The 24,181-nt window shown below is 42.7% G+C and overlaps 1 protein-coding gene across 10 annotated transcripts in view; it reads left to right on the top strand.

Moving 5' to 3' along the window:
- Nucleotides 1–16,302, top strand: part of ESR1 (estrogen receptor 1) — a 257,789-nt gene extending 241,487 nt beyond the window's left edge. For 9 of the 10 annotated variants that reach the window (XM_073337674.2, XM_073337671.2, XM_073337679.2 and 6 more), the window contains 2 exons: nt 10,562–10,745; nt 11,914–16,302. In XM_073337674.2, coding sequence (XP_073193775.1) covers nt 10,562–10,745; nt 11,914–12,145 — 416 coding nt within the window. In that variant the 3' untranslated portion in view covers nt 12,146–16,302. Of the gene's footprint in view, nt 1–10,561; nt 10,750–11,913 lie in introns of those variants that run through there. The other variant, XM_073337675.2, reaches the window with a different exon arrangement.
- The last annotated feature ends 7,879 nt before the right edge of the window (nt 16,303–24,181 follow it).

Here is a 24,181-nt window from a genome sequence, read left to right on the forward strand (position 1 = left end):
ATCATAGAAGATATGGGTTGGAAGAAACGTCAGGAGGTCATCTAGTTCAACCCCCTACTCAAAGCAGGACCAACCCCAACTAAATTATCCCAGCCAGGGCTTTGTCAAGCCGGGCCTTAAAAACCTCTAAGGATGGAGATTCCACCACCTCCCTACGTAACCCATTCCAGTGCTTCACCACCCTCCTAGTGAAATAGTTTTTCCTAATATCCAACCTAGACCTCCCACGCTGCAACTTGAGACCATTGCTTCTTGTTCTGTCATCTGCCACCACTGAGAACAGCCTCGCTCCATCCTGCTTGTTGTTAGTCCCTAAATGCATGACTTTACACAATTAAATTTCATACCATTTCATTTACTTCAGTTTTCAAGGTCATTCAGATCTTCTTGTATGATATTTCTGGTCCTTCTCCATATTTGCAATACCTCCCAAATTTGTGTCATCCACAAATTTTATTATCACATTATCGCTTTTTCTGCCAAGGTCTTTAATGAAAATGTTTAAATAAGATTGGTCCCAAGACTGATCTTTGAGGCACTTCATTTGCAACCTCCCTCCAGCCTGACAGTTGATCTTTCAGCATGAAGACTATACTCTCCCCTTTAACCAGTTCCTTACCCTCCTTTCAATTCTCATATTAACCCACATCTTTTCTAATTTAATTAATCATTTGTTTGTGGAACTGTATCAAATACTTCACTGAAATCCAGATAGAGTAGATCTACTGCATTTCTTTTGTCCTGAAAATTGGTTTTCTTCTCAAAGAAAGAGATCAGGTTGGTCTGGCATGATCTACTTTTAGTAAAACTGTGTTGTATTTTATCCCTGTTACCTTTTACCTCTTTATTCTTAACCCCTCTCTCAACATTTTGTTCTAAAACCTTCCACACAACTGAGGTCAAACTAACAGGCCTGTAGTTTTGCAGATCACTTTTTTCCTTTCTTAAATATAGGTACTATATTTGCAATTCTCCAGTCATAGGGTATGACCCCTGAGTTTATGGAGTCATTAAGAATCCTTACTATTAGACTAGCACTTTCATGTGCCAGTTCCTGTAATATTTTTGGATGGAGTTGATCTAGGCCTCCTGATGTGGTCCCATCAAGCTGTTGAGTTTGGCTTCTAACTCAGATGTGGTAATTTCAGCTTCCATATCCTTGTTCCTATTAGCCCTGTGCCACTGCCCCCTAAGCTCCTCATTACCCATTTTAAAAACTGAGGCAAAGTATTTGTTGGGCCATACCTAGATTATCTTTAATCTCCACTCCATCCTCCATATTTAGCTGTGCTGCTTATTCTTTCCTTGTTTTCTTTTTATTGATATGGCTAAAGAACATTTTACTATTGTTTTTTGTTTCCTTTGTAAGGTCTAGCTCAGCTTGGCTTTTGGCAATTCTCACTCTTTTTTAATGCTTTCTGACCTCCAAAAGACAGTTTTCCTTGCTGATCTGTCCCTTCTTCCATTACTTAAAGACTTTTTGCTTTCTCTTGATAACCTGTTTGAGATGCTTGTTCATCCAATTTGGTCTGCAACCTTTCCCTACGATTTTTCCCTTTAGTTTGGGATGCAGGGTTGCAGAATGTTTTGTCTGTTTAAAATTAGAGAAAATAGACAAATATTTATTTTAAATTCAAGCTGGAGCATACAGCCATATTCTAAAGTCATAATGTTAATTTCTGTTAAGAGGTTCTACTCCCAAAAGTGATTATATAAAATTGATACCACCTTACCTAACAGTGTCATTTTTAGTCAGAATCTAAAGTAACTTTTGAATAATGTAGAGTTCTGGTAACTGTGGGCTCAAAACAGCCAATGGCAGAGCAAAGTGGATTCTGTTGTAAAGTGCGTAATTATATCACAATGGAAAATGAATTTCCAGTGGTACTGGACCACACTTGTTGCTCTACTTAACCTTAGAGTCTCCTACCCTTCTCCAGGTTATGCCTAAGGGGAACACCGAAAGTCAGGTTAGAATCCCAGCTTTCTGACGGTCTCCCAGGCTGCTAGGACACTGTCAGTACTTCTCAACAAGTGCTGGGTGGAGAACTGTAATTCTCTTTCATAGATGTTTCTGAAAATTTGGTTTGGTTCCAGTTTTGGGACAAAAACCAAAAATTTCAAAATTCTTAGTGAGACAGAAATCTGAAATCTGTTTCATTGCAAAAAAATCAAACATTCATTTTGATAATTTCAAAATGAAATTCCAGCAGGTGGGCTGAAGGGGAGCTGGGAGCCTACAAGCCCCATGAGCCCCAGCTGAGCTAGATGCCCCAGAGACAGTGCTCCCAGAGTTTCCTGGTTCCCTTTCAGCCCATCAGGCTGACATAGTTTACAAACTCTGTGGGGGGGAAAGCCTCGGTGATTTGAATTGGACTGGGGAAAAGGAGCAGCTCTGTGTGGCATGCTTCCCTGAGCAGCTGTAATGGGTCCTCTAAGCCTTTGATAACTGTTTAGAAGGTTACTTAGGGTGGTTGTGAGACACCAGCCAATAGTAGTGTGACATGTTGGTTGCCCCTACTATGAATAGTTTGGAAGGGAGTTCTGAGGCAATTTCTACATGGGAAATCAGCTCTACAGTTCCTCAAATGTGTATCCCCACAAATCTCAGCCCAGTGTGGTTTTTAATGCATTTACCAATAGCTTTAGCCACACCATTCACCAATAATTATCACAAAGTGTATATCTGAGGAAACACAGTTATTCAGCATACTTTAAATTGATATGGCAAACATAATTATCAATGTGATAAATTGAGGATAAAATAACAACATATAGTCTCTTCATAAGAGCAAAAAAATTTAATACTTCCTGAAAATAAAAAAAGATCTGTGTAAGTGATTATCATGGCAATTATGATCATTTTTAGCCAATACGTTGAAATTGAATTATCCTCTTTGCATATTGTTGATTTACAAGAAATATCTGATTTAACCCTAGAAAATGATTACTACATCATTCAAGATTTTTTGTTCCATTTATGTTTCTTGTCTATTTTGTTTGACCCACACTTTGAAGTGTCCTTGTTCCTCAGTTGGAGTTTAGTAAGTTGAGTGCTCTAGTGCGATGCTATTCAGATTGGCAATGCCAGGACTTGCTTAGTATCCTTTTCAGACCTTGCCAACCGTGCTTTGTGGTATCTATCTGGCTTTTGTTATAGAGGGTTTTGTTTTCTTCTTATAATGGGGAAATTGTACAAAACTAAGAAGTGAGTGCACTTGGATCTAAATAGTGTGGGGTTGAGGTGTTCTTACCTCTTGGGTATATGAGCAAAATAACTGTAATAAATCTGTCCAGCATGCACTACTGAAAAACGAACGCAAAGACTTTATGTTCTGCTTATTGAAAGTTTTTATTTTGTATGTGGTGGGGGCTATAAAAGAAACATTGTATTGTAACGATTTTGGGATGGCATGGCTGCATTACTCACTCAGCACTGAAGAGAACAACTATGCAGCCTTCAGAGGGGGAGTGAGAGAGAGATACAGGGCTAGCAGCATATGCTGTATGTCCTTTGGAAATATATGTAGCAAAACTTTAGACACTGCCCCTGTCATAAATATAAAGGGAAGGCTAACCACCTTTAAATCCCTCCCGGCCAGAGGAAAAACCCTTTCACCTGTAAAGGGTTAAGAAGCTAAAGGTAACCTCGCTGGCACCTGACCAAAATGACCAATGAGGAGACAAGATACTTTCAAAGCTGGAGCGGGGGAAAAGCAAAGTGTCCTCTCTGTCTGTGTGATGCTTTTGCTGGGACCAGAGCAGGAATGCAGGTCAGAACTCCTGTAAAGGGCTAATAAGCAATCTAGTTGGAGATGTGTTCAATTCTGTTTTGTTTAAATGGCTGATAAAATAAGTTGTGCTGAATGGAATGTATATTCCTGTTCTTGTGTCTTTTTGTAACTTAAGGTTTTGCCTAGAGGGATTCTCTGTGTTTTGAATCTGATTACCCTGTAAGGTATTTACCATCCTGAATTTACAGAGGTGATTCTTTTACTTTTTCTTTAATTAAAATTCTCTTTTAAGAACCTGATTGCTTTTTCATTGTTCTTAAGATCCAAGGGTTTGGGTCTGTGTTCACCTCTGCAAATTGGTGAGGATTTTTATCAAGACTTCCCCAGGAAAGGGGGTGTAGTGCTTGGGGGGATATTTTGGGTGGGGAGACATTTCCAAGTGGGCACTTCCCCTGTTGTTTTTGTTAGACACTTCGGTGGTGGCAGCTTTAAACCTAAGCTGGTAAGAATAAACTTAGGGGGTCTTTCACACAGGTCCCCATATCTGTACCCTAGAGTTCAGAGTGGGGAAGGAACCTTGACACCCCCACACCTCCTAGTTATACTGGGCTATGAGATATCAGAACTTTAATCAGGTCCAGGAGTGAATATTGCCCAGAATGCACCTTGGGTCAATGTCACTTTTTTGTGGATGGTTTAGGTTCTCTTATGTGCACACATTATGGCTCATGTGTTAATTACACAATCACATACTGTTTTTTCCACAGGACCCTACTTCATTCAATGCATAGGATGACCAGTGCTGTGGGAATGAATTAGGGTTGCATAGAGAATGACTTGTGGTGTCTGTAAGACTCCTGGGGCTCGTTTATTGCAGGAATGCGTGTAGAGAAAAAGGTTATGGGCCACAGAAAGAGAAAGGATAACATTGTGGTTAAGATGTTGAATGCCACTCTGAAGAATTGGATTATATCCCTGCCTCTGCCACAGAGTTCTTGTGTGATGCTACGAAAGTCTCTTAAACCAAACTTTTCCCAGGTGGTCATGAACTTTTATGGGTGCCTAACCTGAGACTCCTGGGCCTGATTTGCAAAAGTGCTGAGCTCTCACAACTGTAGATGAATTGAGTGAGAGCTGCAGCTACTTAAAACCCCTAGCAGTATGGTCTGAGGAGTGAACATGGGTTAGGCAAAAGGAGGCCCTGTGTTTGAATCCTAGGCAAGTCACTTTGCATTTCAATTTCCCCAACTGTAAAATGGGGTCATAGTATTTCACCCACCTACCTCGCTGGGGTGTTGTAATGATGAATTAATAAATATCTGTACAGTGCTGAAAACATATAAAGTGCGACAAAAATGCTAAGTTTTCTGAAAAATCAGGTTGTCAGTGTCTCAAGCTGGCTGCCCAGTGATTGAGCCACCCACCACAAATGCTTGCAAATTTTGCCCTTAATCTCTCTCTTCCTCAATTCTCCATCTGTAAAAACTCCTCTCTGCAGGGATGTCATAAAGATAAATTAATGAATATTTGTGATGCACTTAGAAACTACTAAGGTAAGTGTAATAAAAAAAAGAAATGAGTAATTCTGTACTCAAGGTGGATAGTGTATGGTAAACCATGCCTGTGGCCACACATTGAATGAGGAGGATAAAAAGAAATATGTTACGGCTACCTCATTCCCTGTATAGAGAAGGAGACTGGATTCCTGTGGAAAATATACAGAAAAAATACAGAGATTATATTTGGAAACATAACCTGTAGAAAATACACACAAATGTCACAAAGCAAAAACAGATGAAAAATGTACACAAAAATCTCGGAAAAAATTTTGAGAACCATGTTACACAAATTACATATACATAGAACAAACACAATTGATCTCAAGAGGAATTAAATGTGTTTTCAGCCAATTTGAATTAGACATGTTTAGCCAAAAATATTTAAAATCAATCTCAAATCTAATCTGTTAAATTGTATTTCTAAGGTGTTGTGTAGATTTATTGCACCAGACAAATGATTTTTATTAAGTCTAGAACACTTTCCTTTTCCTGAAATTTTTAGTGCACAGTCATATTAGAGAATATTGAGATTAACTGTAGACATACAGGGCAGGAAGGGACCTCAAGAAGTCATGAAGTTTATCCCCCTACGCTATAGCAGGACTAAGTAAATCTAGACTATCCCTGACAAGTGTTTTGTCCAATGTGTTCTTAAAAACCTCCAGTGATGAGGATTCCTTGACGCTATCATCATCTAATATCTAATTCCACACTTCCTCCACCACCAATCAGGTCTCTGTCCCTTTTCATTGTTTCTTGTAACTTCGTCCTTTCTCTGTGGTCTTGAGCCGAAAAAAGTAAAAGCGGCTTTTTTCTCTTCAAGCCTCTCTCCCTCTGTATGGAAAAGTGAGAGTTTGTATTTGCACTGCAAGATGCACTATATCAGGGGTCAGCAACCTGCAGCACGCATGGCAAAGACAGCACGAGAGCCGATTTTTACTGGCACGCTACTGCCAGCCGGGTCCCGGCCGCTGCCCCTGCTTAGCCCACTGCCAGCCTGGGTGAACGGAACCCCAGACCGGCAGCGGGCTGAGCGGGACCAGCAGCCGGGACCCGGCTGGCAGGAGCCGGCGGATGGAACCCCAGACCAGCGGCAGGCTGAGCCACTCAGCCCGCTGCTGGGCTGGGGTTCTGTCTGCTGGTGCAGTGTATTAAATTTCTCCCCGTAGGAATGTGCTGCTTGCAGAGCACCAGGACTGGCAGTCCTAGGTAGTACACCGTAAGTAGCACATTCCTACGGGGAGAAATGTTAATACACTACACTGGGGTAGGGAAGGCTGTGCCTCCCTCCCGTCCCCTGACTGCCCACCTCATAACCCCTGACCCATCCAACCCCCCCTGCTCCTTGTCTCCTGACCGCCCCCTGTCCCCTGACTGCCCCGCCCGCTATCCACACTCTCGACCCCTGACAGGCTCCCCGGGACTCCCACGCCTGTCCAACCACCCCTGTTCTCCGTCCCCTAACATGCCGTTCAGAGCATCAGGACAGGCAGCCGTAAGTAGTACACCATCAGTAGCACGTTCCTATGGGGAGCAATTTAATACACTACACCTGGCCCCGCTCAGCCTGCTGATGGTCTGGAGTTCTTAAAAGATGTTCTCTCACCCCTTATCAAAAATTACACTACAATTAGCTTGAAAACTTAAACTTAAAAACTTTGTATATTACAGAAATTGTTAAAAAATGTATAATGTTAATAAATACATAAGTTTGATGAAACAAAGTAGTTGTTCTTATGTGCCTTTGCTTAATTTGTGTTTTCGATGATTTACCTTCTAAAAAAATCTCGCATGTCTCGCACCCCCAGAAAGGGCATCTCGCACCCCAGGTAAAGAACCGCTATACTAAACTGATAAGATCTGCAATTTAATTTAAGTTTTAATGAAGCTTCTTAAACATCTTAAAAACCTTATTTACTTTACATACCACAATAGTTTAGTTCTATATTAAAGACTTATAGAAAGAGACCTTCTAAAAATGTTAAAATGTATTACAGGCACGCGAAACCTTAAATTAGAGTGAATAAATGAAGACTCGGCACACCGCTTCTGAAAGGTTGCCGACCCCTGCACCATATTGATACCATTTGTGAATTTCTCCCAAGATACCATGGCGACAGCTTGTCTCTCATAACTAGGACAGTGCTGCCATTTCACCAGCTCAATAACAAAACGGAATCTATCCCTTCAGGGCTGCAGAAAACTAAATAAACCTTTCAGCTGCAAAACAAAGCTGTATTTTTGAAAAGTACATTCAGTTCAGCAGTGCAGTGCTTCAAGGGCTCTTCCTTACCATTGTGGTCAAGGAGAACAAGCATCAGAAACACAAAGGCAGCAACAGAATGGTGGAGTTCTTGCTGTTAGATTGGATCTGATAAAAAGATCGGTGGTATTTGGCAAAGTGATCACCCTTTATCTCTGGAAACCAATGTGGTGATATTTCTGTCAAAGCAGAAAATTAATTTAATTGGTTTACCTATTAAACCTATTAGAGTGACAGAACTGTTTTTCCACTGCATGCATCCGATGAAGTGAGCTGTAGCTCACGAAAGCTTATGCTCAAATAAATTTGTTAGTCTCTAAGATGCCACAAGTCCTCCTTTACTTTTTGACAGAACTGACTTAGTTTTATGAATACTTCAGGAGAGTACTACACAGCCTTAAAACCACATGGTGGATGGCTTCATGGGACATCCTAATCAGCTGTTGTTCTTTGCCATTGACATAATGTTTTTTAAACATCCTTTCCCACTGAGTCATTCTTATACGTCAGTGGTTTTCAACTTTTTTCATTTGCAGACCCCTAAAAAGTTTCAAATGGAGGTGCTGACCGTTTTGGAAATCTTCGTAGTCCTGTGGACCACAGTTTGAAAACCACTGATCTAGGTCATCTTGTTTTGTGACAGATGAAACATGCAGGGTGGGATGTTGCATCGCCAGTAGTGGTCTTCGGATTCCAAGGCTGAACAGACACTTTAAACTCCACTTGTGTGGTTCTAGAAAGGGTGAAGTGGGCGTTCTCCTCAACAATAGCATCCAAAAAGTCTGTCATTACCATTTGCCAACAGCATATATGGTAACATATTGTGTAGTCCCCTCCACAAATCCATTCGAAGCACAGCTTTGCCTTGTTGGCACAGAATATGAGCCCCACCCTTGCAGTGGCTGTGGTTTTCCCTGTCTCTCTCCTTCCATGATGTTCAGGATTCTGGATTGTTATACAGAGTTGGAAGAAAACAGCTTTGAAGATACTTACTTTAAGGCAGCCAGTTCTCGCCTTGCTGAGCGAACTTTTCTGAAGGCAGCAGCCCTTCTCTTTCGTGATGGACAGCTGATATTTCTGTTTCTGAAATGCCTGCTCAGTGAGGCAAGGCAACAGTAATCACCTGGGGCAGTGAGATAACAAATAGCTGTCTTTCATTCAACATTTAATTAGTAAGGGTTGCCAATTGCCAAATCTTTGGGGATTTCTTGGGGATTTGTTTTGATATTTTTAAACAAAGCTCTTTGATGGCTCCTGTGCTAAAGAAGTGTGAGACCTGGGAGCTCCGGGCAGGACTCCTTCCTTTTGAGAGGGTTTTAGAAGTATGAAACTGGGAGGAATTCCTAAAGTATTCATAACACCTGGCAGGATCCCCTGGCCAAGCAGAGCTGTGCTGGTGCTACTATGAGACTATTAAGCGCAGTGAGTCAGAACTAAGAAATTAGTCCCTCTAAAATATTGCTAAGCCATAAAACCTATTAGTAGCATGGGTGTGTGGAGGGTTGAAAATCATTTGGCTGAGAAAGGTCTAAGGGTCTTGTTCTCTTCAATGCAGTTACTCCAGTCTGAAAAATGATATAGGACAAGCAGTCACTGCTTCATATTTCTATAACAACTTTATAGCAATAGTCCAGTGCAGGCAAATCAATAAAAGGAAGAGCTGCGACTGCTGCCTTCCAGAGGCCATACTGTAATAGCTGTTCTGTTCTCTGTCAGCAGGATAGATTCTGATCTCACTTATTCTGGTGTAAATGCCAATGAAATCAACAGAATTACACTTATGATCATTATTATTAATACGATTATTTCTAACGGTGTCCAAAGGAGCTGTAGGTGTCTCTCAATACAGATAGAAAACAGGGTCCTTGCACCAAACAGCTAACAAATGTGAGGGACTAGGAGGTGACAGACAGTAGAGGTGGGGACAGGAGTAACTTCAAACCAGTTACACAATTACTCAATGAGGTCTAATACAGAGCATGATGGAGCAAGAAAAGTGGGAGATTTATTATAACTATCGTAAATTGATCTCTTACCTGGGTTTAAATCTGGAGTAACTGAACTCATAATCTGGCCCTTTATCTCCAGTTCCACTTGACTGTTTCTCCAGATGCTGTCATCACTACTATACTGGTTGCTGGTTAATTTCAGATTGGACCAGTGCTATCAGACTGCATTGAGAAAAATAGTAAACTGCAAGTGCTAGATTTTATTGTGGATTGTTTATGAAGGTCTGTGGCTTGGAATTTATAAAGAATGGAGTTTAGTCTTTTACAAACCCCGCCCATCTTGTTTGAAGAATACAATAACTGACCTAATAGCATCACCTTCCTTGGGGAAAAAAAGATTCTTTGAAATAGCCAGAGACCCTAAGACATAGAGGAAGTGGGGTAAAGGCTGCAGTGTAATTTTCCCTTTCAGTCACTTTGATTATCCCACATTATGTTTATCTATGAGAAACACTTTTCCTCATGCAGAAACACTTTTTCTACCTTGTTTTATTGTAGATACAGCATAAAGGACTCCAACCAAAGTGCCAATCAGTTTGCTTTCACCATACCCTCTTTGGGTGGGTGGGTGGAGCTGGATTTGTGCATGAAAGCCACCACCACGTTTAATAATAATCTCTGGGAGCTGAAGCAGCAGGAGCAGCGGAGGCTTAACAAGAAAACTGGTTATTTATTGTTTGTCACTCGTATTTGCAGTTTGGGTTGTTTAATATTTTCTGAGTATACCCATTGTTTTGTTTTTCATCTAGACCAATGTGTGTCCATTCCTGATTCTCACCATTGTCATTTTGGAGAGACCTCCCTTCTTTCCTTAGCCATGTTCTATTTAGGTTGTCTCTAACCTCCTGTTCTCCTTCCTACTGCCAGAAGAGAACTAAGTTCATATTGCATTTGGCTCTCATGCCTCTTCTGGCCTCTTAAGATCCCTGTCTATGAGACTGTAGCTGTGAAAGTCTAATCTCTCTTTGTGTTGTTCTCCCCCCCACCCCACCCCAGGTGTGTATACATTTCTTTCCAGCACCTTGAAATCTTTGGAAGAGAAGGAGCATATTCATCGTGTTCTGGACAAAATCACAGATACATTGATTCATTTAATGGCCAAGTCAGGTCTCTCTCCGGATCAGCAACACAGACGACTGGCTCAGCTCCTCCTCATACTCTCGCACATCAGGCACATGAGGTGAGAGAATGCACATGCAGCCTTCTGGCATTGTACAAGACGACTGTGCAAAGTTCAGCATGCAAGGAAGGTTTTGCTCTGTTGATACAGCCAGATTCTGATAAACTCGTGTTGAATAGTAACTTACTCAACAAGTGGTCTTTTTCTTCAGTGAGACTACTTGTGGGGCAACATGCTAGTCAGTGTGAGTGAGGGTATCACAGTGTGGCCCATAATTCCGAAATAGAAACAGCCCTTCTGTTTAATATCATGTGGGAGGGGAAACTGTCCCTAACGCTATTTGTTTCTTGTGCTCTTTAAGGTTCCTCTGCTTCTGGTGTCACTATACTGCAAGGGGGTCTGATGATGGAGGCAGGACCTGATTGTTGTTGTTATAAACACAATGTCTTACTCTGTTTATAACATACCGAGTAAATTGCAGCGGTATATAACACCCCAGTTCCGCAAACCCTGCTCACATTGATAGGGACAGGCATTCTCAAAGTAGGGAATTCAGACTCTATCTCCATGATTTTTAATAATAATTAACAGTTATTAAATATTAACAGTGTTTGAAGAATTTAATTTGCTCTTAGTCTAAGCAAAAGGTCTATACAACCCTGATCCATTCAATTATTCAGTTCTTGACGTGAAACTGGGCTCCTATACCTTATAGCTGGAGTGTTAGAAATCTGACAGTTCTAAACAGGTACAGTTTATTTTTAAGGTGGGCAAAGCACACTGGTTGGTTGGTGAATGGAGTTAGGGTTCCTTGATCCCACTACATAAGTGACATTTAAAATAGTGGCAAGCGTCACTAAAGTTACAAATATGAGTGGTGAAAGGGTTAGTAACACTCCCTCATTTTTTTTCATCCCAGAACTGATCTAGACGTTCAGGCAAAACCCAGGGTGGTGGTTTGTTTTTGTTTTTGTTCTTTTGCCATTTGTAAACTTTGTTATTTTTCTTGTTATGGTAAGTCTGGCAATCCAATGATTTGGTAGTTATGGGCTGGATATGCGATTAGCATTAAAAGCCAACACATTGGGGGGAAACTGTGATATCTTAGGTATCATTGTGTGGTAACTGTTGCCAGATGATAGCTTTTTAATGGCAATCACTGTAAGTATTATGGATTGTCATCTCATTATGGAGTGTCCTCTGACTTTGTTTTCATTGAAATCCACAGCAATAAAGGGATGGAGCACCTATACAACATGAAGTGCAAAAATGTAGTCCCCCTTTATGATTTACTGCTGGAAATGCTAGATGCTCACCGATTGCATGCCCCAGCAGCCAAAAATGCTGCCCCGATGGAAGAAGAGAATCGGAGCCAGTTGACAACTGCATCAACTTCATCACATTCCTTGCAGTCCTTTTATGTAAACAGGGAAGATGAGAATTTGCAAAACACAGTATGAGCGTTCCCATGTTAAAAAAGCCTACAAGGTTCTGAGAATCCCAACAGCATACTACCTAGTTCATACATCACTTTAGCTAAATTGCCACACGTGTAAACACTCCAATAGGCACCAGTGATTTCCAGTCTGAGTGTTCATTGATCATTTGCTAAAACCCTTAATGGAAGAGGTTTTGTTATTATGGATGGCCTGCAAGGATGGGAGGCCAACTTAATTTGAAATTTGCAATGGCTCTTATTTACCCCATGCATTAATTAGGGTGAGGATTCCTGTAGCGTTTATCAGCCCAAGATTTTGGCTTTGTTGACCCTTTGCTGAGAATCATTTGAGCCTGGGCCCGAGTTGAATTTAAGTAATTGATGTTTCCACTGAAAAGTTCAGTGGCTCCAGGATGAGCCACAAGGAAGCCCCACTAAAGACTGCCTAGTTACATAGCTCAGATCTTGGTAGATTCCATCCTGTCATTCGTATGGTGACAAAGTGCACCTTTCTGAAAGTAATATTGTTTTAAGATTTCCCTTACTGGCTGACATCAGCAGATGTTTTTCCCCCTTCATGAATGCATTGAATTTATATCCAGTTGCAGTTATCTCACCCAGTGGCCATGCTGGATCGAATGCACTTAATCTTCTCTGATCTCAGTCCTGGGATGTGTAGTGCTTTGATGGGAAGCCAGCTGGGAAACATGTGTGCCTTTCTGTGGATGTATGCCATTGCCTTTAATATTAATAAGTGTTGTCAAACTCTATTCAACTCACCCATACATTTATTTTGAGGAAGCTCTATGGCTTGTGTTATACAGGAGGTCAGACTACAGACTAGATGATCACAATGGTCCCTTTGGACCTTGGAATCATGAATGCATGTAATTCCCACTGACACTAATAGGAGTTTAAACCACTTATGAAGGGCATCTAATAAAGAGGAAGATAAACTGTAATCTTCCTGTACCATTAAAAATTAGGCATTTGCCACCCTATCTAGTTCAGTTGATTGCCGTATCTCACATCCTAATGAAAGGGAATACTGCAAATATTGCAATAAATGACCATTTCTAACGGTCCCCACTGCAACAAAAGTAGAACTCCTTGTATGCTGATAAACAACTTGCAGTAGGGAAGAACAGACATAGAGAGGGACAGTACAAGTTTACGCTGCAAGCCAAAGGCATGTGCATCTTGACTTCAGAGGGAGTTAGTGGGGAGGAGGGGAGGATGTATATATCAGAACACAGACTTTAGTTCTAAATCTACAGGTAACTACTAGCTGCATGTGTTGTATTTTTTCAGAATCCCTATGAAGCTGGTGAGCTCTCAACTTGTGAAGCACTTTCATCTCCTCTTAATTCCACAGCCTTTTGCTAACGCATATCACTAGTTTCATTTCCAGTAGCCTCATTTTTTGTGTGAATATGATAAAGCACTTGTCTTTGTGCTTATGCAGAGAAAGCATTGGTATTTCTTTGCAATTCATACCCAAAGACCGTTGGGGGCTCCTAAGTGCCTTGTTCAAAATGCACACATTTTTATTTTCATTTTGTAGCAATTTTTTCGTGTGTTGAGAAAATCTTGGTGTACTGTATATTATTGACACAAATAAGCAGAGGTGAAGATCCGAATGGGCCACTGGAAACCTTGTATCTAAGTTTAAAAGACAAATGTCAACCCAATTGTAGCCCAGAGTTGCCAGTCAAATATAGTATGTTAACAACTTCCATGTTCTTTATGATAAACTAGACAGAGCTCCTCTAAACTTCACATTATTTAAATTAATGGCTCCTTCCTTGGTTCTCCCAACAAATAAGTACACTGGGTCAAACTTAATCCTTGGATGAATTTAAATAAATGAATGTGGGCCATGGTTGGCAACTGGAAACAGAGGGCTAGATTCTGATACTTTACTCATGGTGAGTAGGACCATCAGCTACAAATTGTCCCACTGAAGTCAATGAGCCTGCATGGGGGATAAAGTGCTACCCAACATAAGGAAGGGTATCAAAACATGGCCGAGACTATTGAAAATGATTTGACAAATAGGGGTGCACACCAGCAACTTGGGATTCTTTGTTAGCCTTGGCCTTTGCAGTAAGATCTCATTTAGTTCAAATGTACATTGTAACAAAAGCAGTGGGAGCCGAAGATTGAAAAATAATGATTTCCCACAATACATACGTTTAACTTGGAGGCAGTGTCTGTGATCAACATCATTAACTTGTTCAAAACTTAATTTTTTCTTAAAAAAGCACCTTAAATAATGTTATATATAAAAGATGCATTGCTCACATATCAGACAATTGAATGTAGCCATTCAGTAAACCCAGCTGACAAAGTCTATAATACATAAAACAGAATATGTTTTCATATGCTTTTGAGGTACCATATCACATATGTAGTTATCTGTGCCTGAGGCTAACTGGTTGTTAGCTTATATGATGATAATATTTTATATATACTTTTATATTTGCAGTAGAGAAGCCAGCACTAACTGAGATACCTAGTGCTGGACATGAAAAAGAAAAATAATATCCTGTAGAGACTGTGTTTGAGAAGGAAAAATATTCAGGGAAGCTAATTATGCTTTTACCAAACAATAATAGAGCAGATGAACTTGTTTTGCATAGCAAACCTGTTGCCATTCAAATAACAATCACTTTAAGAAGTTCAGGGCACATGTGAAGTAGTAATATGAACTTGCTCATCTGATGATGTCTGGGTTTCCAACAGAGTATAAAAGCCACTTCTTGTTTGTAGTGGACTTGATCTTGCAGACTTTGTCTCAGGTAAAACTCTTATGAAAGACAACAGGAGTTGTTCTGAAGTAAAAATCAAACAAACAAAAAAAGCAGGAGCAATTTCTTGGTGTGTGTGGTGACTTTACTGTTACGTTGTCAGTGACATTTCCTGATTTTTTTCCTTCTCGTACATTTACGAGATTGGTAAATTAGAAAACTTGTCACTACGGAAGAAAGAAGGAACAGCTTACGTTTATACTGATAATGCAAGGTCAGTGTGTTTTGCAGGGGAAGCGGTAGGTCTCAAACTGGACTCATGACCCATTTCAATAATTGATTATTTTAATTCTTAAAGATCTGGGCCAAAAATGAAACCAAACATCCGAGAATTAGAACTGTTTCCACCAAAAATCCTGCCCCACTGAAGTCAATCTAACCATAGACTTAAATGGGAACAAGATCTATCCCTGTTCTTGTACATATATCCTGCTTTTAAAACTAGGATGCATCCCAATTTAAAACTAGCAGGATTGTGTGGATGCAAACACTAAGATAGTGACAGCAGAATTAGTGTGATCAATTATTCAGCATTACGTCAGCTATTCTGAAAGCTATTTACAAATATATTACAGCTTACAAAACTGAATATTTTTCTATTCATGAAGTTAAAGCCAGGTCTTAATGCATAGCATGCTTAGTCAGTACCCAAAAATATACCACAATTTCACATTGCCTTCAGTGATTTAAATTTTGGGTACCAAAAATTCATATTTCATTACAAACCTTTTTTTTCTACTTGCATTCTTTTTTATGTTTTAATTCAAATATAGATATCATTTTATGTCCTAAAGGTTGTTTTCTAAGTGATTGTTGCCTTTGTGAGGGCACTTCAAATTTTGCACTGTCTGTAGGAGATTTTTTTTAAAAAATTCATTTTTTGCATTCAAATGTGCCTAAACTTTTAAAGAAATATATGCTGCCATATTGCAATCCCCTCTTCAATGAGTATGCTCTGTATCCCTGTGCACCTCCAATAAGTAATCTGTTTTCATTAGATAGTGACTATCTGAGAATGAAAAGAAAGAAGTTGCTAGTCACAAAGACTTGCATTAAAAAGCCACTTTATGCTCCCTTAGTGTGTGTGTATATATATATAAAAAGAAGCTTTTTTTGCGCACTACCTATCTTTTCATTGTAGAGCCCTTTCTTTAGTACAAGGCTCAAGTGCCATAATGTATTTGTTGGATTATTCTGCTGATGCGTATACTGTTTTTGACATCTTCTTGTTTTGTTAAAGTTTTGCTATGTAACATGAAACACACATGTAAACCTCTTTTGCACCTTGAAACAAATGTTACAAAAGACGTTAAAAAAAAAATCCAGCAGCATACTTTACCTGTCCAAGATTTTCTCAAGCTATTTGATGTCAAAATAAAGAATTAAATAAAACAAGGTCTGCTGGATAGTTTTTAAAACTGCTTTTTCTGCCTATTGCCTCTTGATGACTAGCTAGATGATGGGTAACCATTTAGATTTATAAAAAAATGCCCCTATTACATTTGTTTAAGTGCGTGTTCTAAGGCCAGAAAGTGCATTTGCAAAAAAACAGGAGTTTTTCTTTCATTGCGGGGAAAGGTCAGACCGAAAGGTCAGACCAAAGAGAAAAGACCTCTTGAATTCTCCTATGGTACTGCTCACTTCCAAAGGCCTTGCATTGCCTGTGTGCATGTTTGTCTGTATCTGTTGAGAGTCAGGGCTCCTGCCAGAGCATGGACGTTCAACCTGTTGCCTGCAGAGTCCTAAAATGTGGCTATGGGTTGCACCATCTTTGAGCACTTGGAGGCTGAAGAGAAACTCTTATGGCTGTTATTAGATACTGCTGAATCAGTCCTTCATGTCATAGGGTTTAGGCAACTTCCCTGTACTGCCACTCGCTTAGCACTCTGCAGCACTCTCCCTTTTTTCCAGAGTCAGGAGGCATGCTAATCAAATAGATTGTGTTTTACAGGCTGTTTGTCTGCACTAGATGCTAAATGACTAAATAGGGATGGGTTAATCACAACCAGCATATACATTTTTTAAAGATCACTGTCTGTCGGCACTTGTTAAGAAATGTTCAAAACACATTTATTTCCACAGTCATAGAATCATAGAATATCAGGGTTGGAAGGGACCCCAGAAGGTCATCTAGTCCAACCCCCTGCTCAAAGCAGGACCAATTCCCAGTTAAATCATCCCAGCCAGGGCTTTGTCAAGCCTGACCTTAAAAACCTCTAAGGAAGGAGATTCTACCACCTCCCTAGGTAACGCATTCCAGTGTTTCACCACCCTCTTAGTGAAAAAGTTTTTCCTAATATCCAATCTAAACCTCCCCCACTGCAACTTGAGACCATTACTCCTCGTTCTGTCATCTGCTGCCATTGAGAACAGTCTAGAGCCATCCTCTTTGGAACCCCCTTTCAGGTAGTTGAAAGCAGCTATCAAATCCCCCCTCATTCTTCTCTTCTGCAGGCTAAACAAGCCCAGCTCCCTCAGCCTCTCCTCATAACTCATGTGTTCCAGTCCCCTAATCATTTTTGTTGCCCTTCGCTGGACTCTCTCCAATTTATCCACATCCTTCTTGTAGTGTGGGGCCCAAAACTGGACACAGTACTCCAGATGAGGCCTCACCAATGTCGAATAGAGGGGAACGATCACATCCCTCGATCTGCTCGCTATGCCCCTACTTATACATCCCAAAATGCCATTGGCCTTCTTGGCAACAAGGGCACACTGCTGACTCATATCCAGCTTCTCATCCACTGTCACCCCTAGGTCCTTTTCCGCAGAACTGCTGCCTAGCCATTCGGTCCCTAGTCTGTAGCTGTGCATTGGGTTCTTCCGTCCTAAGTGCAGGACCCTGCACTTATCCTTATTGAACCTCATCAGATTTCTTTTGGCCCAATCCTCCAATTTGTCTAGGTCCTTCTGTATCCTATCCCTCCCCTCCAGCGTATCTACCACTCCTCCCAGTTTAGTATCATCCACAAATTTGCTGAGAGTGCAATCCACACCATCCTCCAGATCATTTATGAAGATATTGAACAAAACCAGCCCCAGGACCGACCCTTGGGGTACTCCACTTGATACCGGCTGCCAACTAGACATGGAGCCATTGATCACTACCCGTTGAGCCCGACAATCTAGCCAGCTTTCTACCCACCTTGTAGTGCATTCATCCAGCCCATACTCCCTTAACTTGCTGACAAGAATACTGTGGGAGACCGTGTCAAAAGCTTTGCTAAAGTCAAGAAACAATACATCCACTGCTTTCCCTTCATCCACAGAACCAGTAATCTCATCATAAAAGGCGATTAGATTAGTCAGGCATGACCTTCCCTTGGTGAATCCATGCTGGCTGTTCCTGATCACTTTCCTCTCATGCAAGTGCTTCAGGATTGATTCTTTGAGGACCTGCTCCATGATTTTTCCAGGGACTGAAGTGAGGCTGACTGGCCTGTAGTTCCCAGGATCCTCCTTCTTCCCTTTTTTAAAGATTGGCACTACATTAGCCTTTTTCCAGTCATCCGGTCTAGCCAAGTCTAGATTCTTCTACTTCATGGGAGTATTCATGCCTAACTGAACTCTCAGGATGCCTCTTTACCAAAAGGTCTGCCCTTTACCAAGTATTACTAAGTACATCCTAGCGAAGACAAGGTTGTTCGTAGTTTTCACTACCTTTAAGCAGGTCAAGGTAAAGACTGCAGAGGAGCCTAGAGTGAAAACTCAGGTGTTATCTTGTGTTTGCTAATACCAGGTAAGAACACATCTTTTTCCTAATGAAGACTTTACCCTTTGCAAAAAACATACAGGTATAGCCTCAAAATAATTGTGGGTCTCTGAGCAAAATCAAAGCAGCAAAACGTATATTAGATTAGATTCTGTGCTGTGATATTTTTGAAAATCTGTTTGCAGTGCTACTTCTGGAAGGGACTATTGGCTCTCTGATTGTGACCCTGTACATTCAGTAAGGGTGAGATTCACAAAGGTATTTAGGTTCCTAACTCCCATTGATTTAAATTAATTTTAGATTGAAATCAACAGAAATTAGGTGCCTTTGTGAAGTCCACTCTGTGGGTCTATCTTTAGATTATATTTTTCCCTGCTGTGCAATGCTTCATTTTGGCTTCTAAGCAACGTAATTTTTCATTGTACGTAGACCAGCATAGGAACCCAATACATGTATTATCCTTGGAATATTATCAATAATTTGGTCACAATCCGTAGCATGTTTTCTACATATGAGTAACAGATCATTCTGCAGCTTGCCCAGCATTATTGCATATGAGCTATTTGTTTTAAAAGGAAGCTTTGGATCTTTGAGGGCCAGCATTGGGCTTTTCTAGCAGAAATCAGCAGTGGTCCCTCCCCCCGATCTCCCCAAACAAACAAACATACATTTTACAAATACTGCATTTAGAGATCAAAAACCAGGTTGTGAATAACATCATACCCAGATCATTTAAAGTGCTTTTTATCAGCAGATCTCAAAATGATTTAGAAAGAAGATCAGCATCCTTATCCCTATTTTACAGGTGGGGAAACTGATGCACATAGGGGGACATAACTTGCCCAAAGTTGCGCAGCAGGCCTGTGGCAGAGCTGGGAATAGAATTCAGGTTTCTTGGGTTCTAGTCCAGTGCTCTATTCACTAGGCAACACTGCCTCGGTTATTCCCCACGCACAGTCATCCTCACACATGCGCCTTGGGATGCGTGAAGGATTTGCCAGGGATTTAGGTTGATAGCACATCTGTATGTGATCAAACTCATAAGCCAACGGACATATTACTTCAGTTCATCTCACATCAGAGGATTGGCTCACAATCTAGGGGCACTCACTGGCAGCATCTAGTTTTATCTATCCATTTGATCAATCTGACCCTATATTTGTAAATCACAAATGGGATGTAATTTGATCCCTGAAAATGAGTTAAATTGCTAATTTGGTTCACAGACTTCCAGGGCCAATCTAAGAAATTGTCCCCATCAACCTCTGTGGAGCCAGCCATGGTGCAGCCCCTGGCCTTAGCTCTTCACCCTCCCAAGTCCATACCAAGCTCAGTCCCTACATTCCAACCCACCCCATTCTGATGCAGTGTTACTTTCCTTACTCACTGGGATGTGGCAAGCAGGATAACGCTGGGGGCAGGGAGCGCTGGGGCAGGGGCTGTGTCCACAGCAGCACTAAAGAGGAGCAGTGCTGACCACCCCACTCAGGTGCTTACTCAGGTTTGGCCCTGTGCCCCCTCCATTGTGACGGGTGCCAAAGTTGAGTGAGCAGTGTTGCAACTGTCTCCCACCCCATTTCTTTCACTCCATCATGGCACCACTCTCTCAATTTTGGACCCCATGGCCTTTTCATCATGATGGAGGGGCCAGAGAGACATATCTGAGCAGTGTCCCCTCCCCCTGTGTTTGGGGTCACAATGCCACTCACTCAAGTTTGGTCACATGGCCCTTCCCTCATGGTGGCCAGGTCATGAGACCAAACCTGAGTTGGCAGTGGGGCAACCAGTGCTCCTGCTCCTGGCTGCTGGCACTGGACACAGCATGCTTAGGGCTGCAAGTGCTTCTGCATACTTCACTGACTACAGCACAGCCGGGGATGTGAACAGAACGGTCTGTGGCTCAGTGTCAAGCCCCTCATGGTGCCAGTCCCAAATCATTATTCGAAATGTCATTGCATGTGGCTAAACCCTCCATGAACGCGCAGTTAGCGGGTAGTGGGGTGTGGGGCGGGCATCCCCTTGCAGAACGCTGAGTTGACCAAAATCGGCTGAAGAGCAGACACTGCACAGTTAAAATTGCCTTTGGGGCACTGCTGACAGAGGGCAGCGTTACATCAATTCCATCACGCCCGCCCCCCCCTTAACACCTTTACTCTGCCAACCCACAGTTGCTGAAATGAACAAGCTTGTCACCACCACCTTTTACAACCCATTCACAGCATTCAAGCTAATACTATTAAAGGACCGCAACAAAGGCTGCCCACCCCACCCGTTCCCTACCATCTACCCTCTTTGACCTCACACTCACACTTGCCTTTGGCACTGTAAGCTTCAGGCCGTTCCAGCCCCTGGCGTACACTCACACAGCCAACTCCCCTACATGTGCAGTGATACCAAGCCTCTCTAACTGTCCGGAAGCCTCCTGATTTACACAGGTAATGACTAATTCAGGTTTACATCTAGGAAGCTGGAATCCAACACTCACAGCAAATAGCACCATGGCCACGGGGGACGTTCTTCTCCACTGCCCATGGTACATGTGCAGAGCAGGTCTGGTGGGAGGCAAACGGTGCTCTTGGGGTTGTGCAGGCTGCACGGTGTGATCTCACTGCTCCATGTGGGCCCCGCTGGACTACATTAACATGCATTAGGTAGCTACAGCGTGCCAGCAGAGTCCTTGTGGGACCAAAAAGTGCAATACACAGCTTGTGGCTTGGGCACTGAATCCAGCACCCCTAACCCCACTGACGGTCACTGCAGTTTGACTCCTGTCAGACCCTCAAGGTGCAGTGTGTGGTGGACAGGAGGAGAAGCCGAAGGGCCAGGAGGAGACAGTGGTGGTGGAGGAGGTGCGAGGGGACAAGAGAAGGAGGATTGTTCCTGCAAGGAGGCTCAGAACTGGCCAAGGTAATTAAGGGGCCTGGGCAGCATAGGAGACCAGCTTGCCTAGGGCTGACCCTTCCCTTTCTCCTTGTTTGAGGGTGTGAGTCAGAGGTGCAGTGAGGAGGGGGAACAGGGGGCCAGCACCCCTACAGCCACAGACAGGGGGAGGAGAGGAGTGGGGTGTGGTTCTGGTTTCTGGGGTTAAGCGGGGAGTAAGAGAGAAGTCCCATTTTCTGCCCGGGGATAGGGACAAGGAAGAGAGGTCCAAACAACTGCCTTTGTTCTTCCCTAATTTTTCTCATAAACATCCCTAAGAGTTTCAAAGCAAGGCTGGTATTCTGCATGTGTACAGAACCATGTTACAGCTGCCTTACACTCAGCGCACAGAACACCACCTCAACCTCCGCTGTCATTTAATGTGCGAATCCTCACATAGTCCACCTCACGGCTGACAATAGCCTGGGTACTAAACACCCCCGAACCCGGCCACCTTGCTAATTCTTTAACCGACACAATGCTACACTGTAATGATGTGTACCGGAGCCTGAGCGTTCACATGCAGCTCTTCCCGTCAATCAACACATCAGAGGGCGCAAAACATGGAGCATCTCCTAACGTAATCAGCACGGTCATGGGCTCCTGCCCAACAGCTGTTCCCAGCCCTGAGAAACAGTGAGCTGTCAGTGCTTGAACTGTATCTAGTACAAATTTTCTGGTCAGCCAGGAACTCTCTCATGTTTTGTTTATTAATAACTAACTTTCCTGTTGTCACTGCAGCAATTATTCAGACGCTCAGCCAAAGCAGAGAAAACTGCCACAGCGCCTAGACACTACGCGCTGATGTGACCTAGCAACGCTCTCAGACAGCTCCTGGGCAGAAATCATGTGGGGTGCAGCACAATGGCCAGCAGCTCACACCCTAAGTCACCAGCTACACACTGCTGAGTGGGCAAAACATGAGGTCAATGAAGGCCACCTCTCCCCACTCAGCTCAGCCTGGCAGCAGCAATCCCCATGTCATGGTGTACCCCGAGCGCTCCTGCAAACATCTGCAACCTCGTGATCCAGGAATTCCCAGAATCCACACAATGGCCGTCCTGGCAGAGCAAATATTGCTTTTCCCTCAGCAGTCAAGGTACCACCAGTCAGAGCCATCCCTTGGGTAGGGCCAATTGAGGCGACTGCTCCGGGCACCGCGCTTTGAGGGGACCCCACAGGCTGGCGCGATTGGCCGGTGCGCTCGGTCCACCAAGAGACGAAGCCGTCACTTCTTCCCCAGGCCCTGTACCCCTTGCTATGGATTGCCTGCCACCAGTTTCAAACCTCTGCACCAGCAGTGTTTGGAAATGCCACATTAATCTGCCCCAAAATCAAGAAGTAGGCACTCCCATCCCTCTTCCATGGACTAGTAAAATACAGCTTTTCTCAACCAACCAATGCATGGCTTGTCTGCCATCCGCCCTCATTTCCTCCCCCTCTCTCGCTGCAACTATACTCTCTGTTCCCTCCCGACCCTCCCGCACAAGTCCACAGGCTCTGACTCCTCCCCATCCAATATGAGAAACATTTTGGTTATGCCATTGGCTGACTGTTCTGCTGTGTTCCCAATCAGCCTTCCCATAAAACAAAAACCATTATAGTAAAACAGACAAAACTTGTCGCAAGGGTTGCCAACTTTCCCGAACAACCTTGCCCCCCTCCTCAGTGGCTCACTCACGTTCACTGGGCTGGGGCTTGGAGGGGGGTGACGGCTCCAGCTGGGGGGGGGGGGGGTTGCAGCCTTCGGGGTGGGGCCAGAAATGAGAGGTCCAGGGTGCAGGATGTTGGGTCCATCCACACTGCACATCTATGCAAGCAAAGAAGTTAACATGTGTAGTAAAAAAAAGCGCAACGTCATGCATTTAAGGATTAACAACAAGTTTTGTTATAAGCTGGGGACTCATCAATTGGAAGTAACAGAGGAGGAGAAGGACCTTGGAGTATTGGTTGACCACAGGATGACTATGAGCCGCCAGTGTGATATGGCTGTGAAAAAAGCTAATGCGGTCTTGGGCTGCAGCAGGCGAGGTATTTCCAGTAACGATAAGGAGGTGTTAGTACCGTTATACAAGGCACTGGTGAGACCTCACCTGGAATACTGTGTGCAGTTCTGGTCTCCCACGTTTAAGAAGGATGAATTCAAACTGGAACAGGTACAGAGAAGGGCTATTCAGATGAGCCGAGGCAAGGAAAACTTGTCTTATTCAAGGTGACTCAAAGAGCTTGGCTTGTTTAGCCTAACCAAAAGAAGGCTGAATAGAGATATGATTGCTCTGTATAAATATATCAGCGGGATAAATACCAGGGAGGGAGATGAATTATTTAAGCTCAGTACCAATGTGGACACAAGAACAAATGGATATAAACTGGCCATAAGGAAGCTTAGACTTGAAATTAGACGAAGGTTTCTAACCATCAGATGAGTGAAGTTCTGGAATAGCCTTCCAAGGGAAGCAGTGGGGGGCAAAAGGCATATCTGGCTTCAAGACTAAGCTTGATAAGTTTATGGAGGAGATGGGATAGCCTAATTTTGGCAATTTATTGATCTTTAAGTATGCCCAATGGCCTACGATGGGATCTGAGTTACTACAGAGAATTCTTTCCTGGGTATCTG

Source organism: Lepidochelys kempii, chromosome 3 (genome assembly GCF_965140285.1).
Source record: "Lepidochelys kempii isolate rLepKem1 chromosome 3, rLepKem1.hap1, whole genome shotgun sequence".
Taxonomy (NCBI): Eukaryota; Metazoa; Chordata; order Testudines; family Cheloniidae; genus Lepidochelys; species Lepidochelys kempii.